The 13304-nt window shown below is 45.5% G+C and overlaps 1 protein-coding gene across 6 annotated transcripts in view; it reads left to right on the top strand.

The window, feature by feature from the left end:
- Positions 1 to 13304, top strand: part of SULF1 (sulfatase 1) — a 173715-nt gene that overhangs the window by 79382 nt on the left and 81029 nt on the right. For all 6 annotated transcript variants that reach the window (XM_054019242.1, XM_054019241.1, XM_054019243.1 and 3 more), the window contains one exon: positions 2638 to 2877. In XM_054019242.1, coding sequence (XP_053875217.1) covers positions 2638 to 2877 — 240 coding nt within the window. The remainder of the gene's footprint in view (positions 1 to 2637; positions 2878 to 13304) is intronic.

Genomic DNA, 13304 nt, shown 5'->3' with positions numbered 1-13304 from the left:
TAAACAAACTTGTTTGTCTTAGCGATTGTCTGAATAAGAAATAGGACTGATTGGCCTTGTAGGTGCTAAAGTTTTACATTGTTTTGTTTTTGAGTGTAGTTATGTAACAAAAAAAATCTACATTTGTAAATTACACTTTCACAATAAAGAGATTGCACCACAGTATTTATATGAGGTGAATTGAAAAATACTAGTTCTTTTTTTTATCATTTTTACAGTGCAAATATTTGTAATAAAAATAACAATATAAAGTGAGCACTGTACACTTTGTATTCTGTGTTGTAATATAAATCAATATATTTGAAAATGTAGAAAAACATCCAAAAATATTTAATAAATTTCAATTGGTGTTCTATTGTTTAACAGTGTGATTAATCTCGATTAATTTTTTTAAACGTGATTACTTTTTTTAGTTAATCATGTGAATTAACTGTGATTAATTGACAGTCCGAAAAATAATTAATGATAATTTCAGATTTAAAAATCTTATTAAGATGATGTAAAAAAAAAAAATAGTGAACAAAGTTTGAGCATAGAAGTTTCTGGTTATCAGGGAATAACATACAGATTATTGAGGGTGCAAAGTTTGGTTTAAGATAAGGTGGCATGAAGAATACATAATCTGCAATATCCTCGATTGGGGGTAAAAGGTTGATGGGTCAAAGTACAGACATTGAGATATGAGGGTATGAAGTTCATAAAGTGGCTATGTTCGGGTGTGGAGTATAATGAGTGGATATAATGATGAGGATGGATTGACCCTCATTTGGTGAGATTTAATGTTTAGGGAGTTTATGGTTCCAGTTCATATAATCCAACGGAGAAGGTCACTTGGTCCCTTTCTCGTAGTGGGAAAATGATGTCACTCTGGCTCATGCCTCCTGGTACTGTCGGTGGCCGGTGATGTGCTCGATGTAGATGTCCCTGGACCATCTGATGACGTCTGAGACCATGAGACGCCGCATGAGATGTGCGTAGCGTCGACCGATCCCACAGGTCCGCAGCACACACTCGTTGCAGGGGTCCCAGGCGCCCAGGGTTCCGACAATCAGGGCGTCCATCTGCACCTCATAGCCCTTCGCTCTCAGGGTGTCAGCCAGGGGGGCGTACTTTTCCAGCTTACGAGCTCGGGCTTCGCAAAATGCCGGAGACTACACCTGGCCCTGAACCTTCCTGGCAATTTTGTGACTTTACAATCCCATTTTTCATGGTTTTTAAATATTTTGCTTCTTCCTGTTGCTCTGTGATAGACCCATACAGAAGAACAGGGGAACAGTAAAACTGACTGTAAGCAAAGTGCTGTCAGCTGTGCAAAGTAAACTAAAATATAACAGGAGAAGCTAAAATCCACTTCTGAAAATCCCCAAAGCTGTAAAAGTACAAAACCGCTCAGTGACGGTTGCCTATTGCCATCCCTGCCCCCCACTTTCCCCCAAGTTCCTGGCTTGTTGGACAACTGACCATTGCAAAACTTTGGTAGCTATCAGCAAGTACTCACAGACCCTAGCACAAGCGACCAGGCTCACCATTTCACAGCAAGAGGCTGCTGTACACCTGAAGATCCTACCTACCGTCCTCATCTTTTTCTGTAACGTGAGTTTGTTGAGCTTCAAAGGGTTAAAAAAATAAAATTAAGATAACCATGTCCAAGTCCTTAGGCTAGACCTATGCATAATTATATGATCATAATGAACACGAGTTTGGTTGGGACTACTATCAAAAATTATTTTGCTGATTCAACCACAAATGCTAAACTGACTCAGAACACAGGACTGAGGTATTGCAGAGGCCTGTGTGCAGCTCCTCTGCACGGGAACAGATTTCACCCAGTGAGGTTATTGTCAATGCATGTGGTCTCTTTTTAGTGTGATTTTTAAAAAATAACTCTGTGCTTTGCCTGCTACTTGATAAATGTATAATTAAATCACTGTTGGCTGGGTGTCTGCAAAAGCTATTGAAGCTTAATGCTCCGCTAATTATTGTAAGGGTTTATTTGTTTTGCATGTATTGCAGTAAAACAATATTTTTTTAATCCTTTTGAGAAGTCAAATGGCCATTTATAAATAGTGCATATTTGAGAAGTCCCAGGCTTCAGTTGGAATCAACTTGCATGAGTTAGGAGTATTCACATGAGTAAAGGGCTGCAGGATCAAGTTCTAAATCAAATTAAAAATTAGTTAGAATTGGGGCAAATATTAAAATTTCTTATCCCTTAAAGGAGAGAATTTCATTGAGAGTCTTCAATGTCAAATAGAGCTTATTAATTCTTAGAATGGTACCTATTTTACTTATCTTTTGTTGATGTGTTCTATGGCACCATCTATCTTTGCACAATAATGTTCAACCGGATGCTGGCTTGTGAATCTGCCTATCAGATTAGTCTACACTTGTATTTTGTGACTGAGCAAGAAAAGAGCTCAAACTTCCTAGAATTTTGCAAAGTGTTTTTGATGACATGATCTAAAATGTTTACTTTTCCTTTAAAATTAGAGCTAGCCAATGAAATGTTCCAAGCCAACAACAGAAGGCAAATGTAATTATACATTTGTATACTTAAAAATCAGGTGACACGATATAAATGTATTTTTAGATTTTTCTTAGCAATGGTATGGTAAAATCAGTTATTCTTTATTTCAGGGTCCTTGCAGGTGATGAATAAGACTAGAAGGATCATGGAGAATGGAGGTGCTACCTTCATCAATGCCTTTGTAACCACCCCAATGTGCTGCCCATCTCGGTCCTCCATGCTGACAGGGAAATACGTTCACAACCACAACATATACACCAACAATGAAAACTGCTCTTCTCCTTCCTGGCAGGCAACACATGAACCACGTACCTTTGCAGTGTATCTCAACAACACTGGCTATCGGACAGGTAAGAGACAATTCCAGCTCTTTGCTAAAGAAAAAGATGGTGGACATTATGGGGGGTGTACAGTAACTGGCAAATGTGGTCTCGAACTAGGTTTAAGGAGCAAAGCAGTGGCTCAGTGTTGGAGCAGGGAAAAGGTGTGTGTCATGAGTGAGGGTGGCACTGCCTATTTGTAATGGCTTAGCCAGTTTTACTGCCTAAGACTGAATAAGGAATCCCACTTGTACTGGGAAGCATATTTTCATATCTGGATGTCTCATGTGAGGACTAGGCTGTTGAGCAGTTACACCTAGGTGAGAGATGTGCATCGTCATGGCACTGTGATGCTGAGCCAGCATCCCTTGCCATGATTATGGTCAGTATTAAGGCCCAGTTGTGGAGAAGCAGTTATGAGGGAAGATATTTGGGCTACTGTGGAAACTGGTACCAAAGACCTCCTAGGAGTGAAGATGCGTATGGTGGGAGTGAAACAAGATGAAGATGAGAATTTAAACTTTAATATGGGGTAATCTTCACTTTCATTTTCTGAAACTGAATGTATTTAAGGCAGTGGTTCTCAAACTTTTGTACTGGTGACCCCTTTCACATAGCAAGCATCTGAGTGCGACCCCCACCTTCTAAATTAAAAACACTTTTTAAATATATTTAACACCATTATAAATGCTGGAGGCAAAGCGGGGCTTAGGGTGGAGGCTGACAGCTCATGACGCCCCAGGTAATAACTTCATGACCCTTTGAGGGGTCCTGACCCCCCAGTTTGAGAATCCCTAATTTAAGAATTGTTCTGGTGAGCAGCAATAAGATTTAATAGTTTTCTTGTAAATTCTTGGTAGTTTTCCGTAGTCAAGCGCTCCCTTTTCTATCTGCAAAGAACTCTTCTTATCCCTCTCATCTATGCTTCAGCTTGATGTAAAACCTCCAGTTCATATATGCATCATCGATCCTTAAGAATAAGTCTGTAAGGCTCTGGCCTGACTCTTTTATAAAGATACAGGAGCTGCGCAAGGTATCAGGGTGCAGTTTGTCCAGTCGTATTATTTGACCATAAAGACTCTCCTTTATAAGACCAAAGAAGCAGATATCTTTACAATGTATCTGGCAGCAAAGACGTTTGTCTCCACTAACAGGTTAGGCACAGGAATTGATTACTTTTAAAGCATACAGTGAGAGAATGAATGTCTCTTTATACCAATTCTCCTAGCACTGCTGCATTTAACATCCTAAAATCGATTTGCTTCCCCTTCATCACCCCCCTCCCCCCCCAATACAACTCTCTCTGGCAAAGCTGGCAGTCCTGCAGAGTTCCTTGATCTTGTTTAAAATACAAAACTGACCAAGCATTTTTATCCTCTTTTGGTCTATTACTTTACTCTGAGAAGTTCAGTTGATTTCAGTAAGATTACTAGTGAAGTAAAGTACTGCTCAACATGAGTAAGGGTGGCAGGATTAGGCCCTTTGTTTTTCTGCTGTGTATGGGTCTTAGGCCTGGGGGGGAGGGGATCGATCTAAGTTACGCAACTTCAGCTACGTGAATAACGTAGCTGAAGTCGACGTACTTAGATCGACTTACCGTGCTGTCTTCGCTACAGTGAGTCGACTGCTGCCGCTCCCCCGTTGACTCCGCCTTCGCCTCTCGCCGAGCTGGAGTACTGGAGTATACGGGAGAGCACTCGGGGATCGATTTATCTAGACTAGACGTGATAAATCGATCCCCACTGGCTCGATCGCTGCCCGCCGATCTGGCCGGTAGTGAAGACATACCCTTAGATGCTAAAATCTGCTCTGTAGCACTGCTTTCAGATTCTGGATTAAGTGCTAGAAACATTTCCTGATTTATGGATTAGTAATCCACATCTGATCTGTTTCACAAGCCTTTACCACATCCACCTGAAAAGCTGCTCAGTGTTTTTAAAGTATTTGCTATCTATCTAGCTAATTTAGGGTTCTGTACTGCCACTAATCACTAAAAGTACCTGAATGCCTTCCATGTAAAATTGATAGCAATAGCAGACTCCCTTGTGAGGTAAAAGCTCGGGTTCCCTGGGCAACCTTAATTTGCCTCCCTTGTTTGTATGCATTATGATACAGTCTTTGATTACATGATCATATGCTATTTGTGTGTGTAATTTCCAAGCTTTAAAAAAAATGGAAAAAACAGAAAATCCATCATGTGGCATCATATTGTCACCCACATGGTTCATCAGCAGGGTTGGAACATTTAGATCCATCACGGACCCCTACTACTTAAGATAAAGGAATATTGGATAGCAGTAGCAAGTTGTCAGGCTCTGTGTCAACTAATACTAGAGGGGACTTCATGGATATTTGCTGCCAGCAGAGAAATGGTGAGATTCAGCAATCTTGGGTTCCATTCCAGGCTCTAGGAGTATGCTCTAGTGGAGACAGACCCTTCTACCTATCCCCCCCCCCCACCAAGTTTGATCCCTTCTGCCCTGTCCCCTCCTACCTGTCCTGATCTTTGCCACTCCTGTCTCCTCATCTCAGTCCCATTCTTCTCACCTAGGCAGTCCATTCTCCATTCCTCACGTTTCTCACACAGTTCCAATCTCCTTGCCCATCAAGTCCTAGTGTCTCTTCCCCTGCCTCCTCTCCCCCCTGAAGTAAACCCTGCTTGTCCAAATTTCTTTACCCAACCATTCCCAGGCCCCTCCCCACCCACCTCCTGATCCAACCTGTCTCTCCCCAAACCTGACCTCCAGTAACCTCCCTGCCCACATTCCCTGTTCCAGCTGGCTTCCAGTCCCAATCTCCCTCCCTGGGCTCCTTGAATCTCAGTGTCTCCTCCCACTGCTTCTTCACTCCTTGTCCCAGTTTCTTCCCTGGGCTCCCAGTCCCAGTTTCCCTCTCCCCCTTTTGCCAGCCTCCAGTCCCAACTTCCATCCCCTCCCAAGTTCCTTGTTCCAGTCTACTTCCCCATGTCTTCTCCCCAGGTCTATGTGTTGTCCCATCTGCATTAGAATCAGGTAGCTTTCCTCCTCCACACACAGTTGCCAACTTTCACACAATACGCCAAAAATCAAGCTAATCCCATTTCAAAACAAGGCCAAAAGAAGCCAATCCCTAAGAACCCAACACCCTATGTAACTAGATCCCCCTGGCATGCAATCTGGGACTGTGGTGGGCCAGCTGTGCACCTCTGTCTCTTCCCCCCTCCTGCGCCCCTGCTTGCCAGGAGCTAATCAAAAAGAAGCAACAACAAGCTACAAGCCCAAAACTAGCCAACAAGAACTCACAAGCCAATTAAGCCAAAAACAAGCCCAATTTCTGCATTTTTTCACGGGTTTTGCATGTCTGCCTCCACGCTGCCTGGGTCATTAGGAGGTAGATCACTGAGACCAGAAGAGAGAGAGGCTCCTGCTCTCAGTTCTGGTGCTGACTTGGCACAGCCCTGAGCTGCCATTGCAGGGAAAGACCGGCTCAACCCCAGGCTGGAACATGCTCAGTTCTGACAGGATTTTCAGGGAATCCAAGAAGTCTCAACTGAGCATGGGCAAACTGATCTTTTTCAATGGCTTGTAACTAGGCCAGATTAGGGTAGATTTTTGCAGGGACAGCAAAAAGCACATCCCTGACAGAAAGATCGCCCCCCTTTTCAAATTTCAAGGCCCTGCTCCAAAGAATGGGGGTGCTAGGGCTTTTCAAAGAAAAACTCACTGGAATGTTTAACATGGTAAAAACCTAGCCTTGGTTTTGGAAATGGCTATGGTTTGGGCTGAAAAATTCCACTTGAGGCAGAAAATGACATATAAAATTTCAGCCCAAACAACTGAAGTGTGGCAAAGTTATAAGCCACTGAAAAGAGTCTTATAATGGGAAGGACTGTGCAACCCTAAAAAATGGGTGGTGCTACCAGCCTGGCCTATAATAAAGGCATTTTTTTTATGTATATAAAGACTGGGCTAACAACCTGTGTATCAAGTTATAGTTATTTAACCCTATCTATTTTTATGGTTACAATGATAACACTGACAGATACTGGGAAATACCCCCAAAGCTGTAAAAATAGAAAACCTGAGTTATTCATAAGGAAATATGGTACTATGGTTAAGTTACAGAACTGGGAACTAAGAATCTGAGTACTATTTCTGGCACTGTCACAGACTTCCTTTGTGACTTTGGGCAAGCTGTAGGTTAAACTCATTTTTGTGCCTCAATTTCCCCATATGCATAAGTGGAATACCGCTTATAATATTCTTCAGCGGTGTTATGAACCTTAATTGTTGTTTGTGATTTGATAGAGGTACTATATTGTTGCAAAGTAGTGTTGTAACCAGGAAAAAAACCTCTGAAGAGAAAAAAACAAAAGTTTTCAGTTTTAAAATTGTTGTTAGATTAATGGGAAGAAAGTGAGGAGGAGTTGACTGGAATAGTACTGGCCTTTCAGTTGTGTTGGGCTCTGTCCCCAAAAGCATTGAATCATTCTGCGTCTGTACTGAAATCTCATACAAACAGTTCTTTGCAACTCCAGTAAATGGTTTCCTCATAGCTAGTTTTGTTAAAGGAAGTGGGCTGTCTACCTAAAACAGTTGTCTGGGTCACGGGGAGTAAACCTTACTGTTTATGTCTTTTTAGAGGTGTGGTGGGTTTTTTTATTGGTTGTTTTTTTTGGGGGGAGGGATGGGGGTTGTTTTTGTTAAAATCAGAAATGTCCCTGCAAACATCAATGGGTTGATGCAGCCTGTATGCAATAGATGTCCTGTGGTCTGTGGAAAAACTAGGGATGTGTCTGCAGTGCATTTACACTGTCTAGCTATATGACACCCACTAACACAGATGGTAGTGACATGACTAATTCTGTGGTACAGTGTCTTCAAAATAGTCTGATATAAGAAAGAAGTTGGGAAAAGATCTTATATAAAATATATTTGATATTGCAAGAAGGTGAATCTTAGTAAATTATGAAAATCTCGCCCTCAGAATCCACAAAATTCCTGGGTCAAATTCTCCCAAGGCTTGCACCTGGGCAACCCCTTAGATATCATTATTTTAGGCCCCAATCCAGTTCAAGACCTTTAGCTAATTGTTAGGGAGAAAAGTAAAAATCAATGACAAGCTTTAAGGAGTGCATTTATACTAGATGCTTGCACTTTGCCAAATGTTTATCTTTTGCTGTGACAAAAACATTCCAAAGCCATAAGGATATCCAGATAACTGCTCACCTTGCCATGTCATTATTTGCATAAACTTAATTGAACATTGTCACACAGACTGCAGTTATTCCAATGTAGCAAACTTAGTGTTACCATATCTAACAAATAAAAAAAGAGGACCCTCCACGGGCCCTGCCCCCGCCCATTTCCCCACCCCAGCCCCGCCCCGGCTCCGCCCCTTCCCCACCCTAACTCCGCCCGCTCCTCCCTCCCACGCGGAGAGGGCTGCCCGAGCGCTACCGGCTTCATGGTTTGCCGGGCAGCCCCCAGACTCTGCGCCCCCGGCCTGCGCTTCCCCAGCGCAGCTGGAGCCTGGGAGGGGAAGTGCCCAGCCGGGGGCACAGGGTCTGGAGGCTGCCCGGCAAACCGTGAAGCCGGTAGCACTTGGGCTTCGGGCAGCCTCCTTGCCTCCAGACCCTGCACCCCCAGCCGGGCACTTCCCCTCCCGGGCTCCGGCGGAGCAGGGTCCGGAGGCATGGGGGCTGCCCGAAGCCCGTAGCGCTCGGCTCTTAAACAGAGCCGAAGAGTCGGGGAGGAGCAGAGCCGCCGCGGGAGGGGAAGTGCCTGGCTGGCATTTTCCCGGACATGTTCGGCTTTTTGGCAATTCCCCCTGGACAGGGGTTTGAGTGCCAAAAAGCCGGACATGTCCGGGAAAAAGAGGACGTATGGTAACCCTAAGCAAACTACTATACATTTCATTAAAAATAACACTGTCTCCTAGGAACAGTTAGCAAAACTGCCAAAATGCAGATAAAACCTGTCTTATTAAAATGCAAAAATCTGCATTTATCTTTGCTGCGGTCCCCATGGGGGCCGTTACATATAATAGTGAAAAGATGTCCCCTGAAAATTGCATTGCTTTTTAATGAGACTTTTACCCATTGACTCATAATCTGTTTTATTCATTACAAATAGAAATGGCTTCCTAAACCCCATAGCTTTTCTGAGCTGCTTCTAAATATGTGCATTGCCTGAGGCTATAGTCTAGTCCAGGGGTCGGCAACGTTCGGCACACGGTTCGCCAGGGTAAGCACCCTAGTGGGCCGGGCCAGTTTATTTACCTGCTGACGCGGCAGGTTCGGCCGATCGTTGCCCCCACTAGCCGCGGTTCGCCGTCCCGGGCCAATGGGGGTGGTGGGAAGCCGCGGCCAGCACATCCCTCTGCCCGCGCTGCTTCCCGCCGCCCCCATTGGCCCGGGATGGTGAACCGCGGCGAGTGGGGGCCGTGATCAGCCGAACCTGCCACGTCAGCAGGTAAATAAACTGGCCCGGCCCGCTAGGGTGCTTACCCTGGCGAGCCGCGTGCCGAACGTTGCCAACCCCTGGTCTAGTCAGTACTCAGACCTGGGCAAGTCAGAAACTTTAAAGCAACAGCCAAGTCAAGGATGTGGGTTGATTGTATGAGCTAAGTATGCAAAGAGCAGGGACAATATTTGGGCATTACAGTGCCAGCTGCCAGAGAGGCCTTTGGCATACACCATTTTATTTTATGATTCTTCGATTTTGAAACTGCACACAGAACACCCATAGTGTATACTCTTGCCACTGTATGGTCAGTGTGTTCTGTTCAGTGTGGCATGTGTCTTCATTTCGGGACAGAGAACCAGGCACTATTCTTCGATTGGCTTGCACTCATCTGTCCTCAGTAGTGCTAAGGAAATCCAGTTCAGAAATGGTTGAATTAAAAGACTGGCTTTTTCCTCAATATATTTAATTATTCTTATCCTTCTCAGCTTTTGACAAATAAACGGACCTCAGTTAATGTAAATTGACAAACTCAATCTATTACCAAGGCTGCTGCTGTTCCCAGATCACTAGTATTCAGCTTTTCACCATACCTAGGACATTAGAGTAGTAGTTGTGTTGGTCCCTTTGACAAGATTGTGTTAGTATTTTTGGTAATTACTATTTACTAGTTTATCACAGAAATAACATCATAGCTGTTCAAAAATAGCTCCGAGTGACATTTTTGCAAATGTGAATGAGTGGAGTAATCAAGCCTTTGATTCTGCCTGTCACTCCCCATTTCTAATTATACATCCAAAAAAAAAATCATGTTAAAGAGCACTATTAAGCTTGCAAACTCCAGCAGTCAAAAGTTAGGAAATGCAGAATTTGAAATACCTAGGGCCTGATTTTTCAGAGAATTTATCATTATGTAGCACTTCATGTGTTCAAAGCACAGCTCCCATTGACTTCATGTGCAGCTGTGAATGCTCAGCACTTCTGCAAAGCAGACCCCAGGGTCTCAAGTAGCCCAGGGAAGCCAGTTGGAACAGGGAATATGGGTAGGGGGGTTACTGGAGGTCAGGGTGGGGAAGAGACAGGTTGGATCAGGAGGTGGGTGGGGAGGGGCTTGGGAATGGCTGGGTAAAGAGGTTTGGACAAGCAGGGTTCCTCAAGTAGGGAACCCAGAAAAAGAGGCACCCACAATTAATGATCACCTGCGAAAAATTCAGTTTGTGATTTGCCTAGCATCGCATAGGCAGGGATAAGATCTAGGTGTCCAGGGCAGCATTCAATTGCCTTAATCATGAGATCCTCCTTTCTCTTCCTGCAATCCCCTGCCTCAGTCCTACGCACCTGTGGCTCTATGGGCTGGGCTGTCATTGCTGCTGTCACTGCTGCTGTTAAGCTTCTGCCTTGTTGCTGCTGCAGAGGTGGGGGAGCAGCATGGACCCCCACACACACTGCTTCTCCTGCTGATGACCATCTGCTGGCTGGCTTGGATGCCTGCCTCCACCCATCCTGGGATTGTTATTGTAGACTCGCTTTCGCAAGCACATGTGAGTGCATGTCCCTCTTGGGTCGTCCCCCCTCCCCCCCCACACACACACTTCTCCTTAGTTTGCACTGGGCTGTTGGGCCACCTCCTCCCCTTGCCTGCCCATGGTTTTCCACCCCCACCCTCACCCCAGTCTCAGGTGGTCCCCCTCTCCTTTGCAGCTCCCTGCTTTCTCCAATCTCGTGTGGTCCCCCTCCTCCCTTGCAGTTTGCTGCCCTCCCGTTTTGGGTGGTCCCCTTCCCCAACTCCCTGCCCCGCATTTCCCTGGCTGTTTGCTACCTACCTCCCCTGCCCTGCCCAGTGCCCCCACTGGAAAACACCCAACTATTTTAGCTGAAATTAAAAATAAACAAAAAGCCACCAGCCCCCTCCCCCCCCCAAAAAAAAAAACAGCCAGAGGCAGACAGAATGGAAAATTTCAGCCCAAATGGTTAAAGTTTGGCAAAATTGTAAGCAACTGAGACAGGGGGCCTTATAATGGCAAGTGTCAGACAGCCTTAATTATAGGCGATGGTACCAGCCCCACCTGTCATAACAGTTTAATGACAATACTTTGATCCCAGGATCTGAAGGTTCTCTGATCTATATGGGAAGCAGGTTAGTATTATGCTCCTTTTACAGATGGGAAACTGAGATATGGGAAGTGACATTACTTTCCCAAGGCCACTCAGTGAATCGGTGGCAGAGCTGGGAATGGAAACCAGTACTCCTGACTACAGTCCTGTGCTTTAGCTACAAGATTACCATTTATTTTACATGTCTCCGTAGTGTTTTCCCTCTCTTTGTTCCAGTCTCTCTCCTATCTCTCTTTTTTTTTCTTTACTGTTGTCTCTCTCTTTGCCCACTATTTGGCCCTTCCCTATGGCTTCTCTTCCAGTAGTGTTTCTGCCTCCTCCTCCATATTTCTCCCGATCAGTCCTTTCTCTCCCTAAGTTTCTTTGTCACCCCTCTGGTCCTGTGAGAGAGTCGCATCTTAGCTACCTCCTGCGGGTGAAATATGTAGATTCTCAGCATGACCGCAGTGGTTTTTAAGAGGAGTTTAAGGCCCGGCTTGACAAAGCCCTGTCTGGGATGATTTAGGTGGGGATTGGTCCTGCTTTGAGCAGGGGGTTGGACTAGATGACCTCCTGAGGTCCCTTCCAACACTGATATTCTATGATTCTATTCCACCCCACTTCCTGCCTCACAGTGCTGCCCTAAGAGTCACAGGAGGAGCAGTGAGAGGGGAAGAGGAGGGAGACGTGGCTACCTACTAAGTAGTCCCAGGATAGGCTCCAGTAGCTGGGAGGAGGAGGAGTTGACAGAAAATCTTGCTCGATTGTCTACTTGTTTATGAGTAAGGCTACGTTTTAGTCACGGGTATATTTAGTAAAAGTCACGGACAGGTCATGGGCAATAAACAAAAAGTCATGGCCCATGACATGTCCATGACTTTTACTAAAAATACCCGTGACTAAATCTTACCTGCTGGGAGTGGGCCGCTCCTGAAGACTGCTGCTGGAGGGGGGAGGAGCCTGGGGCCCCGCTGCAGCTGCGGGGGGGCCAGAGGCCACCTGCTGCTGAAGGGGGGAGTGCCTGGGGCCCCCTGCCACTGAAGGGGAGGGCGGCTTGGGGCCCCCTGCCACTGCTGTGGGGAGCAGCCCGTGGTCCCGCCACTGCTGCCGTTCCCGCAGGGGGCAACCCAGGCCTGCCACCACCACTGGTCCGGGTGGGGGGCAACCTGGGGCCCCACCACCGCTGGTCTGGGCCGGGGATGGCCCGGGGTCCCGCCACCACCACCTCTAGTCCCAGACCGCTGCTCTAGGGCAGCACAGAGGACAAGCTGCCTGGAACTGCCAGAGCAGCATCCGGTGCGGCTGGCCCATGGGCTTCCCCAGCTGCTGGGGTGGTCCTGAGGTCAGCTGCACCAGCGCTGCAAAATTCATGGAGGTCATGGTGAGTCACGGACACCATGACTTTTGTGACCGCCGTGAATGATTTGCAGCCTTACTTATGAGTGAAATTCCAGCTGGCATGATAGTGGCATCAAGGCAAATGTGTGACTGTCACTCCAGATGAATGACACTTGGCAGGCATGTAAACTGGATGGATCATATTAATCAAAAAGTGTTGCATCCAGTATGACGGAATTCTGTATTAAACCTCATCAAATATAAAGAGGAACTGATTACAGAACTAGCAATTAATGGTAACTTAGGTACAAGTGATCATGACTTGATCACATTTTAATGTGCAAACAGAATAAAATCCAGACCAGTGATATATATAGATAGATAGATATAGATAGATAGATAGATGCTTTAAAAGATCCAATTTCACAAAGCTGAAAACAACTATGAGCCAAATCACTTGGGAGGAGGAATTTCGTCAGACAAATGTGAATGATATATGACACTTTACTAAATGGCCAAGATACGATGACCAGACAGCAAGTGTGAAAAATCGGGACGGGGGTGGGGGGGTAATAGGAGCCT

This window comes from Malaclemys terrapin, chromosome 2, assembly GCF_027887155.1.
Source record: "Malaclemys terrapin pileata isolate rMalTer1 chromosome 2, rMalTer1.hap1, whole genome shotgun sequence".
Classification (NCBI taxonomy): Eukaryota; Metazoa; Chordata; order Testudines; family Emydidae; genus Malaclemys; species Malaclemys terrapin.
Note: the sequence above shows the minus strand (reverse complement) of the source record. Positions and strands in the feature narration are given on the sequence as shown.